This window comes from Carlito syrichta, unplaced genomic scaffold (assembly GCF_000164805.1).
Source record: "Carlito syrichta isolate Samal-C Ts95f unplaced genomic scaffold, Tarsius_syrichta-2.0.1 Scaffold316020, whole genome shotgun sequence".
In the NCBI taxonomy this organism is placed as follows: Eukaryota; Metazoa; Chordata; class Mammalia; order Primates; family Tarsiidae; genus Carlito; species Carlito syrichta.
Genome location: NW_007260116.1, coordinates 117,726 through 132,796, shown reverse-complemented (window position 1 = coordinate 132,796; position 15,071 = coordinate 117,726). Strand labels below are relative to the sequence as shown.

General features: G+C 41.8%; 1 protein-coding gene across 4 annotated transcripts in view; it reads left to right on the top strand.

Annotated features, from left to right (window-relative positions):
- LOC103276278 (zinc finger protein 343-like) overlaps positions 1 to 10,936 on the top strand; it is a 39,857-nt gene extending 28,921 nt beyond the window's left edge. For 2 of the 4 annotated variants that reach the window (XM_021706792.1, XM_021706791.1), the window contains one exon: positions 9,533 to 10,936. In XM_021706792.1, the coding sequence (XP_021562467.1) occupies positions 9,708 to 10,523 (816 nt within the window). In that variant the 5' untranslated portion in view covers positions 9,533 to 9,707 and the 3' untranslated portion in view covers positions 10,524 to 10,936. Of the gene's footprint in view, positions 1 to 9,529 lie in introns of all 4 variants that reach the window. The other 2 variants (XM_021706793.1, XM_021706790.1) reach the window with 1 other exon arrangement.
- The last annotated feature ends 4,135 nt before the right edge of the window (positions 10,937 to 15,071 follow it).

The following is a 15,071-nucleotide window of genomic DNA, read 5'->3' as shown; positions in this document are numbered from 1 at the left end:
CTCACCTCAGCCTCCCAAAGGCGCGTGATTACAGGCTGAGCCACCGAGCCCGGCTTTTTTGTATGTGTGTGTGTTGGATTCTCACTTTGTTGCCCAGGCTGAGGTGCAGTAGCACACCACTGTAGCCTCTACCGACGGGGCTCCGGTGATCCTTCCACCTCAGCCTTCCAAGTAGCTAGAACTACGGGCACACGCCACCATGCCAATTTTTTTATTTATTGTAGAAATGAGGTTTTGCCAAGTTGCCTAGATTGGTCTCGAACCCGTGGGCTCAGGCCTCCCAAGTGCTCCCTAAGGCCTCCCAAAGTGCTCTCACCTCAGCCTCCCAAAGTGCTGGGATTACAGGCGTGAGCCACAATACCCAGCGATAAATAGATGTATTAACAGAAAGAGGCCAGGCTTGGTGGGTCAGCCTGTAATCCCAGCACTTTGGGAGGCCAAGGCGATTGCCTGAGCTGGCAGGTTTGAGACCCACCCTGGCAACTTGGTGAGACCTCGTCTCTACAATAAATAAAAAATTAGCCAGGCGTGATAGCGTGCACCTGTAGTTCGGGCTACTTGGAAGGCTGAGGCAGGAGGATCAGGAGCCCAGTGGGTCGAGGCTGCGGTGGCCCGAAGCATGCCACTGCACTACAGTCTGGGCAACAGAATGGGACTCCAACTCAAAAAACAAAAAAGAAAGAAAGAATGAAAGATGCTGTCCACTGCTTTCTGGCTGAATTTTATAATTGGGCATTTGAAATCAACAAGGGAGAAACTTGATCAAAGACATAACATGGTGAGGAAGTTAGAACTCTAGGTATCTAGAGTAAGAGCATTTCAGGTGGAGGGAATCATTGATGTGAAGACCTTAAGGAAGGGATGTGCTTGCCCGGTATAAGAATTTGCTGGGGGTTAGTGAGGCTGGGGCACATTATACAAGGAGGAGAGTAGTGAGAGATGCCTTCCCCAACAGAAGTTAACAGGAAACATCAAACTTTTTGTGGCTTTGAGTTTTATAGACTCTATTTTTTTTCATTTGGCTTGAAATTTATAATGAAATTTATAATGATTCCTTAAATCTCAGGTGATAAATGCTATCGGTTGTAAGATGACTCCTTTGTAAAGGACCAAACAGTAATTCTTCAAAGTTTTGTAGGTGATATAGTCTCTGTAACAACTCAGCTTTGCCGTTGTAGTGCAAAAGCATCATAAACAATATGGGAATGGATGATCATGGCTATGTTTCAATAAAACTTCATTTTATTCATAACTGAAATTTGAATTTCATTTAATGTGTATGTATCATGAAATATTACTGCTCTGTTGACTTTTTTCTAACCTTAAAAAATGTTTTAAAAACATTCTTACTTTGTAGGCTATTTAAAAACAGTTGACAGGCTAGATTTAGCTTGTGGGCTTTGGCATTCCACTTGTTCTAGATCCATGCTGTCCAGTTAGTAGACATATAATGTGAACCACATAGAGAATTTTAAATTTCCTAGTAAACACATTAAAAAATATAACTAAACAGGTGAAATCAATCTTAGTAAATAATGTATTTTATTTAACCTAATATGCCAAAATATCATTTTATTATGTAATTAATATAAAATACGATAAATTCAATAGTTTACTAATTTTGTGTACTAAATCTTCAAAATCTGGTGTGCATTTTACACTTAGAGGACATCTTAGTTCAGACTACCCACATTTCAAGTGTTCAGTAAACACGTGGATGGAGGCTACTATACAGGATAGTACCGATCTAGCTATTCTTATATTTCTGGATAAAGCATGTAGAGATGAATCCCATTTTGGAGACACAAAGCAGTTTTAGGCAGGAGTTTCCTTCAAATGACATGGCTGTTTCCTTGATAGTAATTAATCAGATTTCCTTTGTTTAATTTTCATCTTCTTTGATGTGTTTTTCCGATTCCTTCTGGTTTGAACTAGCCTCTTCTGATTTGCTTCGTCTATTTCAGTGTAGATTCATCCATTTCACTCTAGTTCTGTGTGTGTTATCTTTTTTTTAAAAAAATGATTTATTATTCTTTGTTAATGTTTCTAGTGTTTTCATTTATTCTTAGCTAGTCAGTTTAATTAGAAGTTGTTTTTTATTTTTTTCTGGTCATGTTATTCTCTCTCCCACTGTTAATACATTTAAGTGGTTCAGAGGAAAACATTTAAATAACCTGGTTCAAATTAATCTTGACTTTGAAAGTGTGGATCCCAATTGCATTCCTAAAATTGTTTCCTTTGTTTTGCCCGACACCCTAATATTCTGTGGTGCTCCAGCCTGTTGTGTCTCTCCTTTGGGCTTTTTTCCTTTCATTGGATTGCAGATGTCCTTTGGAATTTGTGTTTCATGTTCTTTCTCTTTGTATTCACACCCTTTACCAATTTGTGAACTCTGATGACTTTCCTCATCACATACTGTAATGAATCCATTTTCTATCACTATCTCACCTGTGCTTTATCTTGATATTTCTATTTGACTACAAAACATCACAAGTTTACTCTCAAAGTTAGAAAAATTGAGAGCATAGTATTTTTCCTTAAAATTAGTCTTTGTTCTTTTTCTTCACATATTTAGTGGTGTAATGTCTCTTCTTCAAGGACACTTTCGGAAATAAATGGTTGAGTTATTTAAAGCCTTCACCCGGAAGATACTTTAGTAAGTCTAGCCTAAGTAATACTGTGTTAACAAAGAACCCCAGTACTTCAGTGGCTTGCGGTCACAAATATTTATTACTCACTTATGTTACTTCTTTTTTTTTTTTTTTTTTTTTTTCAGAATCTCCTTGTCACCCAGGCTGGAGTGCAGTGACACACTCTTGGCCATCACTGCCTCAACCAGCTGGGATCAGGCGATCCTTCCAGCCTCAGCCTTCCAAGTAACTGCAACCACAGGCACATGCCACCACGCCTGGCTAATTTTTGTTGTTGTTGTTGTAGAGACAAGGTCTCACCAAGTTGCCCAGGCTGGTCTCAATCCCCTGGCCTCAAGCAATCCTTTCACCTCGCTTCCCAAAGTACTGGAATTATAGTCGTGAGCCACCGTGCCCAGCTATATTACCTCTTGCCTGCAGTTTAGGAGTGGCTCAAATGTATTGATTCTGGGATCCAAGCAAAAAGAACAGCCTCTATCTGGGTCATCAGATTCTCAAGGTATAGGAAAAAAGGGCAATGATGGAACCATATTGTGACTCTTAAAACTTGTTTGAGCCGGGCTCGGTGGCTCAGCCTGTAATCCTGCGCCTTTGGGAGGCTGAGGTAAGTGGATTGCCTGAGCCCGCGGGTTCAAGACCCGCCTGGGCAGGCGAGACCTCATCTCTACAATAAAATAAAAAATTAACTGGGCGTGGTAGCACGCACCTGTAGTTCCAGCTACTCAGAAGGCTGAGGCGGAAGGATCGCTGGAGCCCAGCAGGTTGAGGTTGCGGTGGCCGGGAGCGGCCACTGCACTCCAGTCTGGGCGACAGAGTGAGACTCCAACTCAAAAAAAAAAAAAAAAGAAAAGAAAAGAAAAAAAAAAAACTTGTTTGAAAGTGCACTAACTTCCCACTAACCTTCACTGGCCAAAGCAAATCCCACAGCCAAATTGATGTCATTGTGGCAAGAAAGATAATCCTTTATAGATGGGCACTATGGGGAGAAATAGCAAATATTTGATCAAAATAAATTTATTGCAAGAGGGAAGCTTAACTTGAATATAATAAAAGAAAGAAGGGTCCAGGCACGGTGGCTCACACCTATAATACCAGCACTTTGAGAGGCTAGGTGAGAGCATTGCCTGAGCAAAGGAGTTTAAGACCAGCCTGGGCAACTTGGTGAGACCTTGTCTCTACAATAAATCAAGAAAAATGAGCCAGGTATGGTGGCACATTCCTGTAGTGACAGCTACTTGGAAGACTGAAGTGGAAGGATTGCCTGAACCCAGCAGGCTGAGGCTGAGGTGACCGTGAACATGCCACTGCACTCTAGCCTGGGTAACAGAATGACTTGACTCAAAAAGAAATAGGATTGTGAATCTCACTGGGGTCTAGGAGGAGCATGAATCATCAAGATTTAAGTTATTACTATATTACTTAATCATTCTTCCTGTCTCCCTTTTTTTGCCAAATTATTTTCTTTTAAAGTGTTTTTTTGTTTTTTTTTAATCTGGGCTCAGCTCAGCCTGTAATCCTGCACCTTGGGAGACTGAGGTGAGTGGATTGCCTGAGTCTGCGGGTTCAAGAACCACTTGGGCAACTTGGTGAGACTTCATATCTACAATAAGTCAAAAAAACTAGCCGGGTGTGGTAGCACGCACCTGTAGTTCCAGCTACTTGGAAGGCTGAGGTGGAAGGATTGCTTGAGCCCAGCCAAGCCCAGCAGGTCAAGGCTGCAGTGGCAGTAGTGTGCCACTGCACTCCAGCCTGGGTGACAGAGTGAGACTCCAACTCAAAAAAAAAGTGTTTTTTTGTTGTTGTTATTGTTGTTGTCTCACTCTATCACCCAGGCTGGAGTGCAGTGGCACACTACTCACAGCCACCGCAGCCTTGGCCTGCTGGGCTCAGGCGGTCCTTCCATATCAGCTTTCCAAGTAGCTGGAACTACAGCCACGTACTACCACATCTGACTAATTTTTTGATTTATTGTAGAGACAAGGTCTCCAATTTGCCCTGGCTGGTTTCGAACCTGTGGGCTCAGGCAGTCCTCTCACCCTGGCCTCCCAAAGAGCTGGGATTATAGGTGTGAGCCACCATGCCCAGCCCTAAAGTTTTTGTTTTTTAATTGAAATACCTTTGGTGGATACAAGTAGTTTTTGGTATGGCCTTAAGAGTACTCACCACCTCTCCCTGTGTATGTTGTCACAACAGGTAATGCTTTTGTTTTTCCATTCCCTACCTTCTGAGTCTCCAGTGTCCATTATACCATTCTTTATGTCAACCCATATCCTTAGTTTGAGGAAGATACCTCTGAACTGATAATGGAGCAAATTGTAGTGAAAATAGCTAGTTGCAAAGCATATTTTATTTATTTGTTTATTTATTTATTTATTTATTTTTTTGAGTTAGAATCTTACTCTGTTTCCCAGGCTGTAGTACTGTGGCACGCTCATGCCACTGCAGCCTCAACCTACTGGACTCAGCTGATCCTTCTCCTCAGCCTTCCAAGTAACTGGAACTACAGGCATATGAGATCACAGCTTATTTTTTGATTTATTGTAGAGACAAGGTCTTGCCAAATTGTCCAGGCTGGTCTTGAACCCCTGAACTCAGGCAGTTCTCTCACCTCGGCCTCCCAAAGTGCTGGGATTACAGGCTTGAGTCACCACGCCTGGTCTACATAATATTTTAAAAAGTGAAAAATTAGGAGAAATTAGAATTTACATATATGTTTCTTTTTTTTTTCTTGCACAAGGTAACTCAAGATGAATAAACCAGAAACTAATGAGATTGGTTACTTGTGAATTTCTGAGTAGTATTTTACTTTTGAAACATACTTGAGTTTTAAATACTCAAAGAAAAGAATGACCTCAACAAAGAGGGAAAATCCCTAAAATGGAATACAAGGAGAAACAAACCGACCTGTTTCAAAATAATGTGACCTCAGGGAACAGGGGAAAACCCCAGTTAACTTTTGAATAGAGAGTTTTGATCACATTTCCATAGTAAGACAGGGGTTGGCAAAGTATGGCCTTGCTGTCTATTTTTATAAAAAAAGATTTTTGGAACATGACCATACTCTTTCGTGTAATGTATTGTTTATGGCTACTTTTCTTCTACAATGGCTGAGTTCAATGGTTGTGATATAGAGCATGTGATATAAAGCCTCAAATTTACAAAAAATTGGCCAACTCCTTTATTGAAAAATTTCATATAAATCTTGAAGTATATTTTATTTTTATTTTTTTGAGTTAGAGTCTCACTGACGTCCAGGCTGGAGTGCATTGGCATGCTCATGGCCACCGCAGCCTTGACCTGCCAAACTCAGGCCATCCTTCCACCTCAGCCTTCCAAGTAGCTGGAACTACAAGCATGTACCACCACACCCAGCTAATTTTTTAATTTATTGTAGAGATGAGGTCTCACCACGTTGCCCAGGCTGGTCTCAAACCCATGGACTCGGGCAGTCCCCTCACCTCGGCCTCCCAAAGTGCTGGGATTATAGACATGAGCCACTGGACCTGGCATATTTTTTTTCCATTTGTTTTTTTAAAATGGGACTTCCTGTCACCCTTGCTGGAGTGTAGTGTAGTGGTTGTGATTCTGGCTCACTGCAACCTTCACTTTGCGGATCACTTGATCCTCTCACCTCAGAATCCCAAGAAACTCGGGCTATAGGTGTGTACTACCACATGTGACTGATTTTTTAAGTTTATATGCAAATGAGGTCACACTGTTTCTCAGACTAATCTGGAACTCCTGGGTTCAAGCAATTCTCCTGCCTCGGCTTCCCAAAGTACTGGTATTACAGTCATGAGCCATCACACCTGGCCTCAAGCTGCAGTTTATATATTTTTTATTAGGATCGTGGGTCAGCTATTCTAAATCTACATTCCTCGTATTTTAAGATAAAGCAAATGAATAAATAATATTGATGATGTTGAGAGCCAAGTTTCTCAACTATATAGTTTTTCTTTAGAAATAAGTACTGAATTATGTGGCAAAGGGGTGTGATATAAGCAAAGTTTCTCAATATGGTCTCTGTGAATCTAAAGTATCTTTAGTGAAATGATGATACTTTATTAGTAAGACAGAGAGATTAGAATTATAATGAGTATACATGAAGTTCCTTTACCAGGGTGTTAACTGTAATGAGCTTGTGGTTCCTGTGTTTAACACAGAGTAGACACAAATAGGATGTCTTCTCCTAATGAAATACTCAGTGATATAGGGTATAGCAGACTGGTCTGAATGATCTGGGATGCTTCTGAATAAGCCAGAGGGACAGCAGCAAGTCACAGTCAAAAAATCAAGACTTAAAATTCAGGTCACACAATTCTAGAATTACCACAAAGTCTTTAAAAAATTTTTTATATTAATTTATTTTTATGTTTATTTTTTATTTTTCAGATAGGGTCTCACTCTGTCATTCAGGCTTGAGTGCAGTGGCATGATCATGGCTCACCACAGCCTGGAACTCCTGGCCTCAAGTGATCTTCCTGTCTCAGCCTCCTGAGTAGCTGGGACTACCTCCAGCTATTTTTCCTATGTCTATATAAACCTTTTTGTAGAGATGAGTTCTCAATTTGTTGCCCAGGCTGGTCTTGAACTCCTGGGTTCAAGCAGTCCTCCCCTCTCAGCCTCCCAGAGTGCTGGGATTATAGATATGAGCCATTGTGCCCAGCTTTAGAATTACCACAAATTTTTATAGGAGATGACTGTCAGAAATAGAAACAAGTTATGTGTCATGGGTGCTTTGAGAATCCGAGTAAACAAAATATACTCCGAGAGTGCTCAGGCAGAGCAGCCAGAACCTGATGGCTGCTGAGAGACTGGCCCATGGCAAGGCTGTCAGACAAGCAACTCTGGGCACACAGGGCTTGGTCCAAGCACTGTTGTGTTCCTATGGCAGTCCAGCAGTTCTATAACTGTTGAGTGCCTTGCCAGAGCAACCAAAGGGAAAACACATCATCAAAAACTACAGCAAAGATTACCAAGGGTCAAAAGATCAAAGGACTCACAGTTCATTTACTTTATAGACAAGAAGACACACCAGTGAAAAATGTACTGGTACGTGTAGTTTGGTAAAGGGAAAAACATGACAGGTTTTAACTATTATTTTATGGTTTCATGTGGTGTTTATTGTAAAGGTTTGAAAGCGAGCACTCTGGATAGACACAGGCACCGACACAGTTGATTATAAAGATTCCACTGTTAATTAGTCAGGCAGGAGCCTTCAGTGAGATGCCACAGGGTTTTGGGGCCAAGTACATGGTTGTTTGTCAGTATCAATTGACTAGATCCAACTGTGATGGAATACACCATCTAGTGGCGGGCATGGTGGCTCATGCCTGTAATCCTAGCACTATGGGAGGCGCTGGTGAGAGGATTGCTTGACCCAGGGGTTCAAGACGAGCCTGTGCAACTTGGTGAGACTTCATCTCTACAGTAAATCAAAACATTAGTATAGTGACTTGCACCTGAATTTCCAGCTACTTGGAAGACTGAGGTGGAAGGATTGCCTGAGTCCAGCAGGTCAAGGTTGAAGTACCTGTGGGTGGGCCACTGCATTTCAGCCTGGGTGACAGATTGAGACTCAGACTCAAAAAACAAAAACAAAATCTAGTTTTGTTATAAGAAAAACAGAAAGAAGGGCAAGTTTTGGATTGGCTTGGTACCAGAATTCTAAAATCATGGACCATATCTTTCTTGTTCACTTTTGAATCCACAATACTTAGTAGAGTACCTAGTATTTAGAAATTGTTCAACCAGGCGCAGTGGTTCACGCCTATATTCCCAGCACTTTAGGAGACCAAGATGAGAGGATTGCCTGAGCCCATGAGTTCGAGACCAGCCTAGGCAACTTGGTGAGACCTCATCTCTACAATAAATCAAAAAAATTAGCCAGACGTGGTGGCACATGCCTGTAGTTCCAGTTACTTGGAAGACTGTGGCAGAAGGATCACCTAAGCCCAGCAGGTCAAGGCTGCAGTGGCTGTGAGCATGGCACTGCACTCCAGCCTGTGTGACAGAGTAAGACTCTGACTCAAAAAAAAAAAAAAAAAATTGTCCAATAAGTCTGGACATCCTGAAATTAACATTTATTTCATATTCAACACTCTCTTTAACCAGTATTTCATATATATTTCTCCTGTGTTAGGAAGCCCTCCAGGCTGAGGGACATTTATTGTCAAGTCCAGTTTTTTTGTTTGTTTTTTTGAGTTGGGAATCATCTTATTCTGTCACCTAGGCTGGAGTGCAGTGGCATGCTCATGGCCACCGCAACCTCAACCTGCTAGGCTCAGGCTATCCTTCCACCTCAGCCTTCCAAGTAGCTGGAACTACAGGTACGCACCACCATACCCACTTAATTTTTTGATTTATTATAGAGACGAGGTCTCATCAAGTTGCCCAGGCTGGTCTCGAGCCCCTGGACTCTGGCAGTACTGTTGCCTTGGCCTGCCAAAGTGCTAGGATTACAGACTTGAGCCATTGTGTCCAGCCAGTCTGTTTTTATACTAAGAAAAGTGATGACGATTCCCACATGTCATAGAGACCATTATCTCCAAGCAGAGCAAATAGTTGTGGACAGTTTATATCCATGTAAGTGTATATGGCTTAGATGATTTAAAAAAGAAGGAAAATGTTATCTATGATTGAAGCTGCTCTGCTCTGTATGGTTCCTAGTCTGACATACAGATGTTTTCGGGGTGATTTTTCTGCATTGCAATAGGAAATGTGATACATAAAAATGGAATGTAAAGGAATTATTGTAAAAAGCAAATTGTATTGCCAATGACAGTCATGGCATTAGGAAACTCTCTGTCCTAAGACGAGGCAGAACAGACCAGCAGCTCCACTGATGGTTTCTCTAACTGAAAACTTTCTTTCTTCAGCAGAACCCAAAGTCAGAAATCCACCCTTGTTCTTCCTGCCTACTGGTCTCCTCCTGTCAGCAATTCCTCAGCCAACACACACTTCAGATTTTCCGGGGCTTATGTGCAGAAAATCACTCCCATCTGAGGAATTCCAGCTCAGGGCATCAGTATTCTGATCAGAACTGCTGGAGTGAAAATGCAGACGGAAGGTGGCTCTAACCCCTGGTCTTCAAGGACAGAGGAGAGGGAGACATCATGCGTGTTTCTCATCCCACTCCAACCACAGTCAGCAAGTCCTAAAGAAGGCAACATGATGGTAGAAATAGAGCCCCACTCAGCCCAAAGGGTAAAACCTGTGCAATCAGACAAAGGAATGAAGGAATTAGAAGTCTCGAGATTTGGAGCGATCAACTGTAGAGAATGTGAGCCAAACTCTAACTCAGAATCAAACTTCATTAGAAACTCCAGGACCTTCCTAGGAGAGAAGCCCTATGTTTGCAGTGATTGTGGGCGACACTTTAACCAAAAGTCCATCCTCAACAGACACCAGAGAGTACATTCAGAAGAGATGCCTTATCTGTGCAAGGAGTGTGGGAAGAGCTTTAGAAAGAAGTTCATCGTTAATCATCATCAGTGGACTCACTCAGGGGAGAAGCCCTATGTTTGCAGCAAGTGTGGGCGAGGCTTTAGGTGGAAGTCACTTCTCATCAGACACCAGAGGTTACACTCTGGGGAGAAGCCTTATGTCTGCAGGAAATGTAGGCGAGGCTTTGGCCATAATTCAAATCTCATCAAATACCTTAGGTTTCACTCAGGGGAGAAGCTTTTTATCTGTAGTGACTGTGGGCAAGGCTTTGGCCAGAACTCACAACTTATCAGATACCAGAGATCATACTCAGAGGAGAAACCTTATGTCTGCAGGGAATGTGGGCAAGGCTTTAGCTATAATTCACATCTCATCAAACACCAGAGATTACATTCAGGGGAGAAGCCTTTTGTCTGCAGCGACTAGGCTTTAGCAGGAAATCACACTTTATTATCCACCAGAAAACACATTCAGGGAAGAAGCCTTATTTTTGCAGTGAGTGTGGGTGAGGCTTCAACCAGAATTCAAATCCCATGAGACATCAGAGGATGTACTCAAGGTGAAAGCCCTATGTTTGGAATGAGTATGGACAAGGCTTTAGCCAGAAGTCAAATCTCCTCAAACACCAGACATCACACTTAGGGAAGAAGGCTTTTGTCTGCTGGGTCTGTGGGTGAGGCTTTAGGTTAAAATCAGAAGTACTTACCCACCAGAGGACACACCTAGGGGAGAAGCCTTAATGTCCGCAGGGACTGTGGGCAAGGCTATAACCAGAAGTCAAATCTCAAATTTAGTCTTTCTAAGTTTTGTTCCCCTCATTATAATGATATTTTCTTATGGTATTGTTGGCAGTCCTCTCACCTCAGCCTCCCAAAGTGCTGGGATTATAGGCATGAGCCACTGAGCCCTGCCATTTTTTTTTTTGTAACTGGCCTAAGACACAAAGATTTTAAATTTTACTAAAACAGTTCCTGGCTGAGTGCAGTGGCTCATGCCAGTAATCCCAGCACTTTGGGAGGCTGAGGTGAGAAGATTGCCTGAGCCCACAGGTTCAATACTAGCCTGGGCAACTTGGCGAGACCTCATCTCTACAACTAATCAAAAAATTAGCCAGGCGTGGTGGTGCATGCCTGTAGTTCCAACTACTTGGAAGGCTGAGGTGCCATGGCTCTTGCCTGTAATCCCAGCACTTTGAGAGGGGGAGGTGAGAGGATTGCCTGAGGCCAGGGGTTTGAGACCAGCCTGGGCAATTTGATAAGACCATCTCTATAATAAATCAAAAAACTAGCTGGGCATGGTGGCACGTGCCTGTAGTTCCAGCTACTTGGAAGGCTGAGACTGAAGAATTTTCTGAGCCCTGTAGATCGTGGTTGTGGTGGCCACTGAGCCCGGCTTGGACATAATCTTTTTTCTGTAATGTGAATCTCATACCTTCTAGGCCAGTGCTTTTCAATTGGAGATGCACATCAGACTTAATTTGAAGTTTTGTTAAAATATAGATGCTTATGACCTACTCCAGACATACTGAATTTCTTTACTTGATAGTCTTCGTATGTTCTTGACATTTTTTTAATATATATTTGTGATATTCTTGGTATGTTATATATATTAAGTCTGGATAATTATATGTTTTACCTCACAATTTATTTCTCTAAAAAAATGCTTATCCATCAATAAATCAGATATAAAATTCATTTCATATGAAAACATGCTTAGGTATTATAGATATTTTGCCCCCTTTTATTTTTATTTTTGAGTCAGAGTCTCACTCTGTCCCCCAGACTGGAGTGCAGTGGCATGCTCACGGCCACTGCAGCCTTGGCCTGCTGGGCTCCGGCGATCCTTCTGCCTCAGCCTTCCAAGTAGCTGGAACTACAGGCATGCGCTACCATGCCTGGCTAATATTTTTATTGTAGAGACAAGGTCTCACCACATTGCCGAGCCTGGTCTCAAACCCAAGGGTTAAGGCAATCCTCTCACCTCCGTCTCCCAAAGATCTGGGATTACTGACTTAAGCCACCATGCTCAGCTGCCCAAAACTTTTAAGATGCCTTTACTATGTTTTGCATGCTACAGAACTATCCAAAATTTCCTGTCAGTATCATTGTTGTTATGAAATGGTTCACTTTTGAAAATTTTCAGTAATAAGTTACCCACAAATATTTTGTCTCTGCTATCTCCACTTTTTGTTGTTCCCAAACAAACAAACCAAAAAAACGCCTCCAGAGTTTTTGTCTTCAATAAAGAACTATTTCAGAACCCTAACAGGAGGGACCCTATCAGGTAACAACACAGCAGTGAAACTCCAGGAGTTGATTTTGTATTCATATATTCATTAAACTGAAGAGACATAAACCATCCTCTGTTTTCTATTATTTTACCTACCTGCTGTCCTCTGACTTTTGGCTACTTTAACTGTGTAACCTATAAGACCTCTTTTTAATATTGCTGTTTACATCCTTAATGACTCTTTGGTATGAGTTCAAAACCTAGCTACAATTAACCCAGGAAATGGTTAGAGTGCACTTTTTTCTTTGGGAACCACCCAGTTTCCTTTGGTTTTATTTCCTTGTAAGAAATCAGTTATAGAAATTGACCTTCCATGTGACCCCTTACTGGGAATATACCTGGAGGAACTCAGAACATTCTACAAAAAAAGATAACTGCATATTCATGTTTCTTGCAGCACTCTTCACAATAGCAAAAACATGGAACCAACCATGCTGCCCACTGAAACTGGACTAGATTTTTAAAATGTGGTTCATATACACAGTGGTATATTAGCCAAAAGAAGGACAAACAGACTGCACAGCAACTTGGATAGATTTAGTCTATAATACTCAGCAATCTATCATATAAACAAATAACTGTGTACCACATGTTCTCACTCATAGGTGAACCCTGAATGTTTACTATCATACTGTAAGAAAGGGATTGGCAGTAATGGGAAACTGCCAGGGGAATGGTGGGAGGGGGGAATACAGCATTAGTATGGGAACCTGACCTCAAATCAGGTAAAGTGGGGAACAAAGGGAGGCCCAACCTTACCTGTACAATGATCACTTGTATACCTAATTCTGAATTGTACCCCACATCTTTAAAAAAAAAAAAAAATCAGTGAGGTTTCTGGGTACCTGAACTTAATTATTGGGTAATTTTTTAGGTGGCACTTCCACAATAGGTCAGATGGTGAGAAATCCAAAACCATCATATCCTTCATGGGCTCTGCCTTTACCAAAACATTTCACAATGCTGTTTTATGAGAACTAGTCTTCCTAACCAAACTTTCACTGAGAGAGAACTTGGAAGAGGATTGGAAAACAGGTGGTATGTATTTGGAGATTGTCTCACTTTCAAGTAAGATATACTTTTTTTTCTTTTTAAAAAAAAATTTTTATCTTAAGGATGAGTATGTTAGGTATGGAGGGTCTGGAGGGGGCACAGCACTGCTAGTAACCAGAGATCCGAGTAACATAACACAAAGATTTGTAACACAAAGAGATGAAGAAAGAAAAGATTTATTTAAAAAGAGATCACCTGTAGTTCCAGCTACTTGGAAGGCTGAGGCGGAAGGATCACAGGAACCCAGCAGGATGACGCTGAGTTGGCTGTGAGCCTGCCACTGCATTCCAGCCTGGGCCACATTGACTCCTACTCAAAAAAAAAAAAAAAGAAAATCACTTCCCACATGTGGCCATCTGGGGTGCGATCAGATGCCACATGAAAGTTGTAAAGAACTACACAGAAGTTAGATTTTAAAATATAGTTTATTTAAAAGTAAAGTAGAGAAAGAGAAGGGAGAGAGAAGATTCACCTCTCCAAGTTGGGGGAGGGGGCCAAAGCCAGGAAGCATGACTACAGCCATAGTTTAAGCACATGGCCACACCAGAGTCAAGCAAGGCAATATGGCAAATGGCTACTTGTGGTTGAGTCCTTTTAACCATTCCCCTTGATGGGAGAAGATCAGTAAGGTGATCGGGTGGTGGTCTGCTTCATGTCATCACGAAGGGGCAGGTAAGCGCAGATACTGGCGTCAGGTGATGGACCTCATGCAGATAGGTGGGTTAGTCTCATGATTGCTGCCATGGTGTGGTCTGTCTGTGTCACATAGGTCACAAAGGGCTGATTAGGTTAACTTGGGGTTTGGGCTCCGAGGGGTTTTTTCCTGCAAGAGACTTGTTAGACATTTGCAATTCACAAACTCCTTGACCAAAGGTGGTCATATTATCACCTTTATGGCTTTGGCCAGCCAAGGGTGATCTTTGACCCTCCTCCTTGACAAGGAACCTAAAAGTTTACTAGAGATTTTTATGCTAAACCATGAATTGAAAGGTTGGGCTGTCCTGGTCTTATATCTGAGGGAGATTTGCAGAGGGAGTGGGATAGGCTGCCTCTTAGCCTTAAGTAGAATGTCTGAAAGCTTTCTAATGGCTATGCTGAGACAAAAAGACTAAACTAAGAATAAGCTGTTTCTTTTAGGTTTCCATAGGTACTACCTTTCAGAGTACAATTCAGGGTTAAGTATACAAATGTTCATTATGCAGGTACCCTTGATAAGGTATTGTGGCAGAGAGGGGCTAAAAACAGTTAAAATTATTCCTTTTAAAGATCAACTTGCAGGCTCCAAACCTGATAGACATGAGGCTTGAGAAAACCAAATAGCCACAAGGCACTTTCCTGGAAGTACAAGATAGTAACCAATTCACAACCTTACCCACACATCCTCTCTTTGTGAAGTTATCCTTTACAACCCCCGCTTGTTACGTATACCCTGGAGACAATTTGTTCTTTGAAAATCTGGTTTTGCTAAATACCACCTTGTAAATTACAAAGAAAAATGTATAGCCATACAACCTGATCCCCTCCCTTATCTAAACTAATGTATAAAACCCCTCTCCTCTTTCTCCTGGTTGCTCAGCCTTGGAGCATTAGCCTGCTGAGTCAGGCCGGCACTAATAAACTGCTACTTCCTAA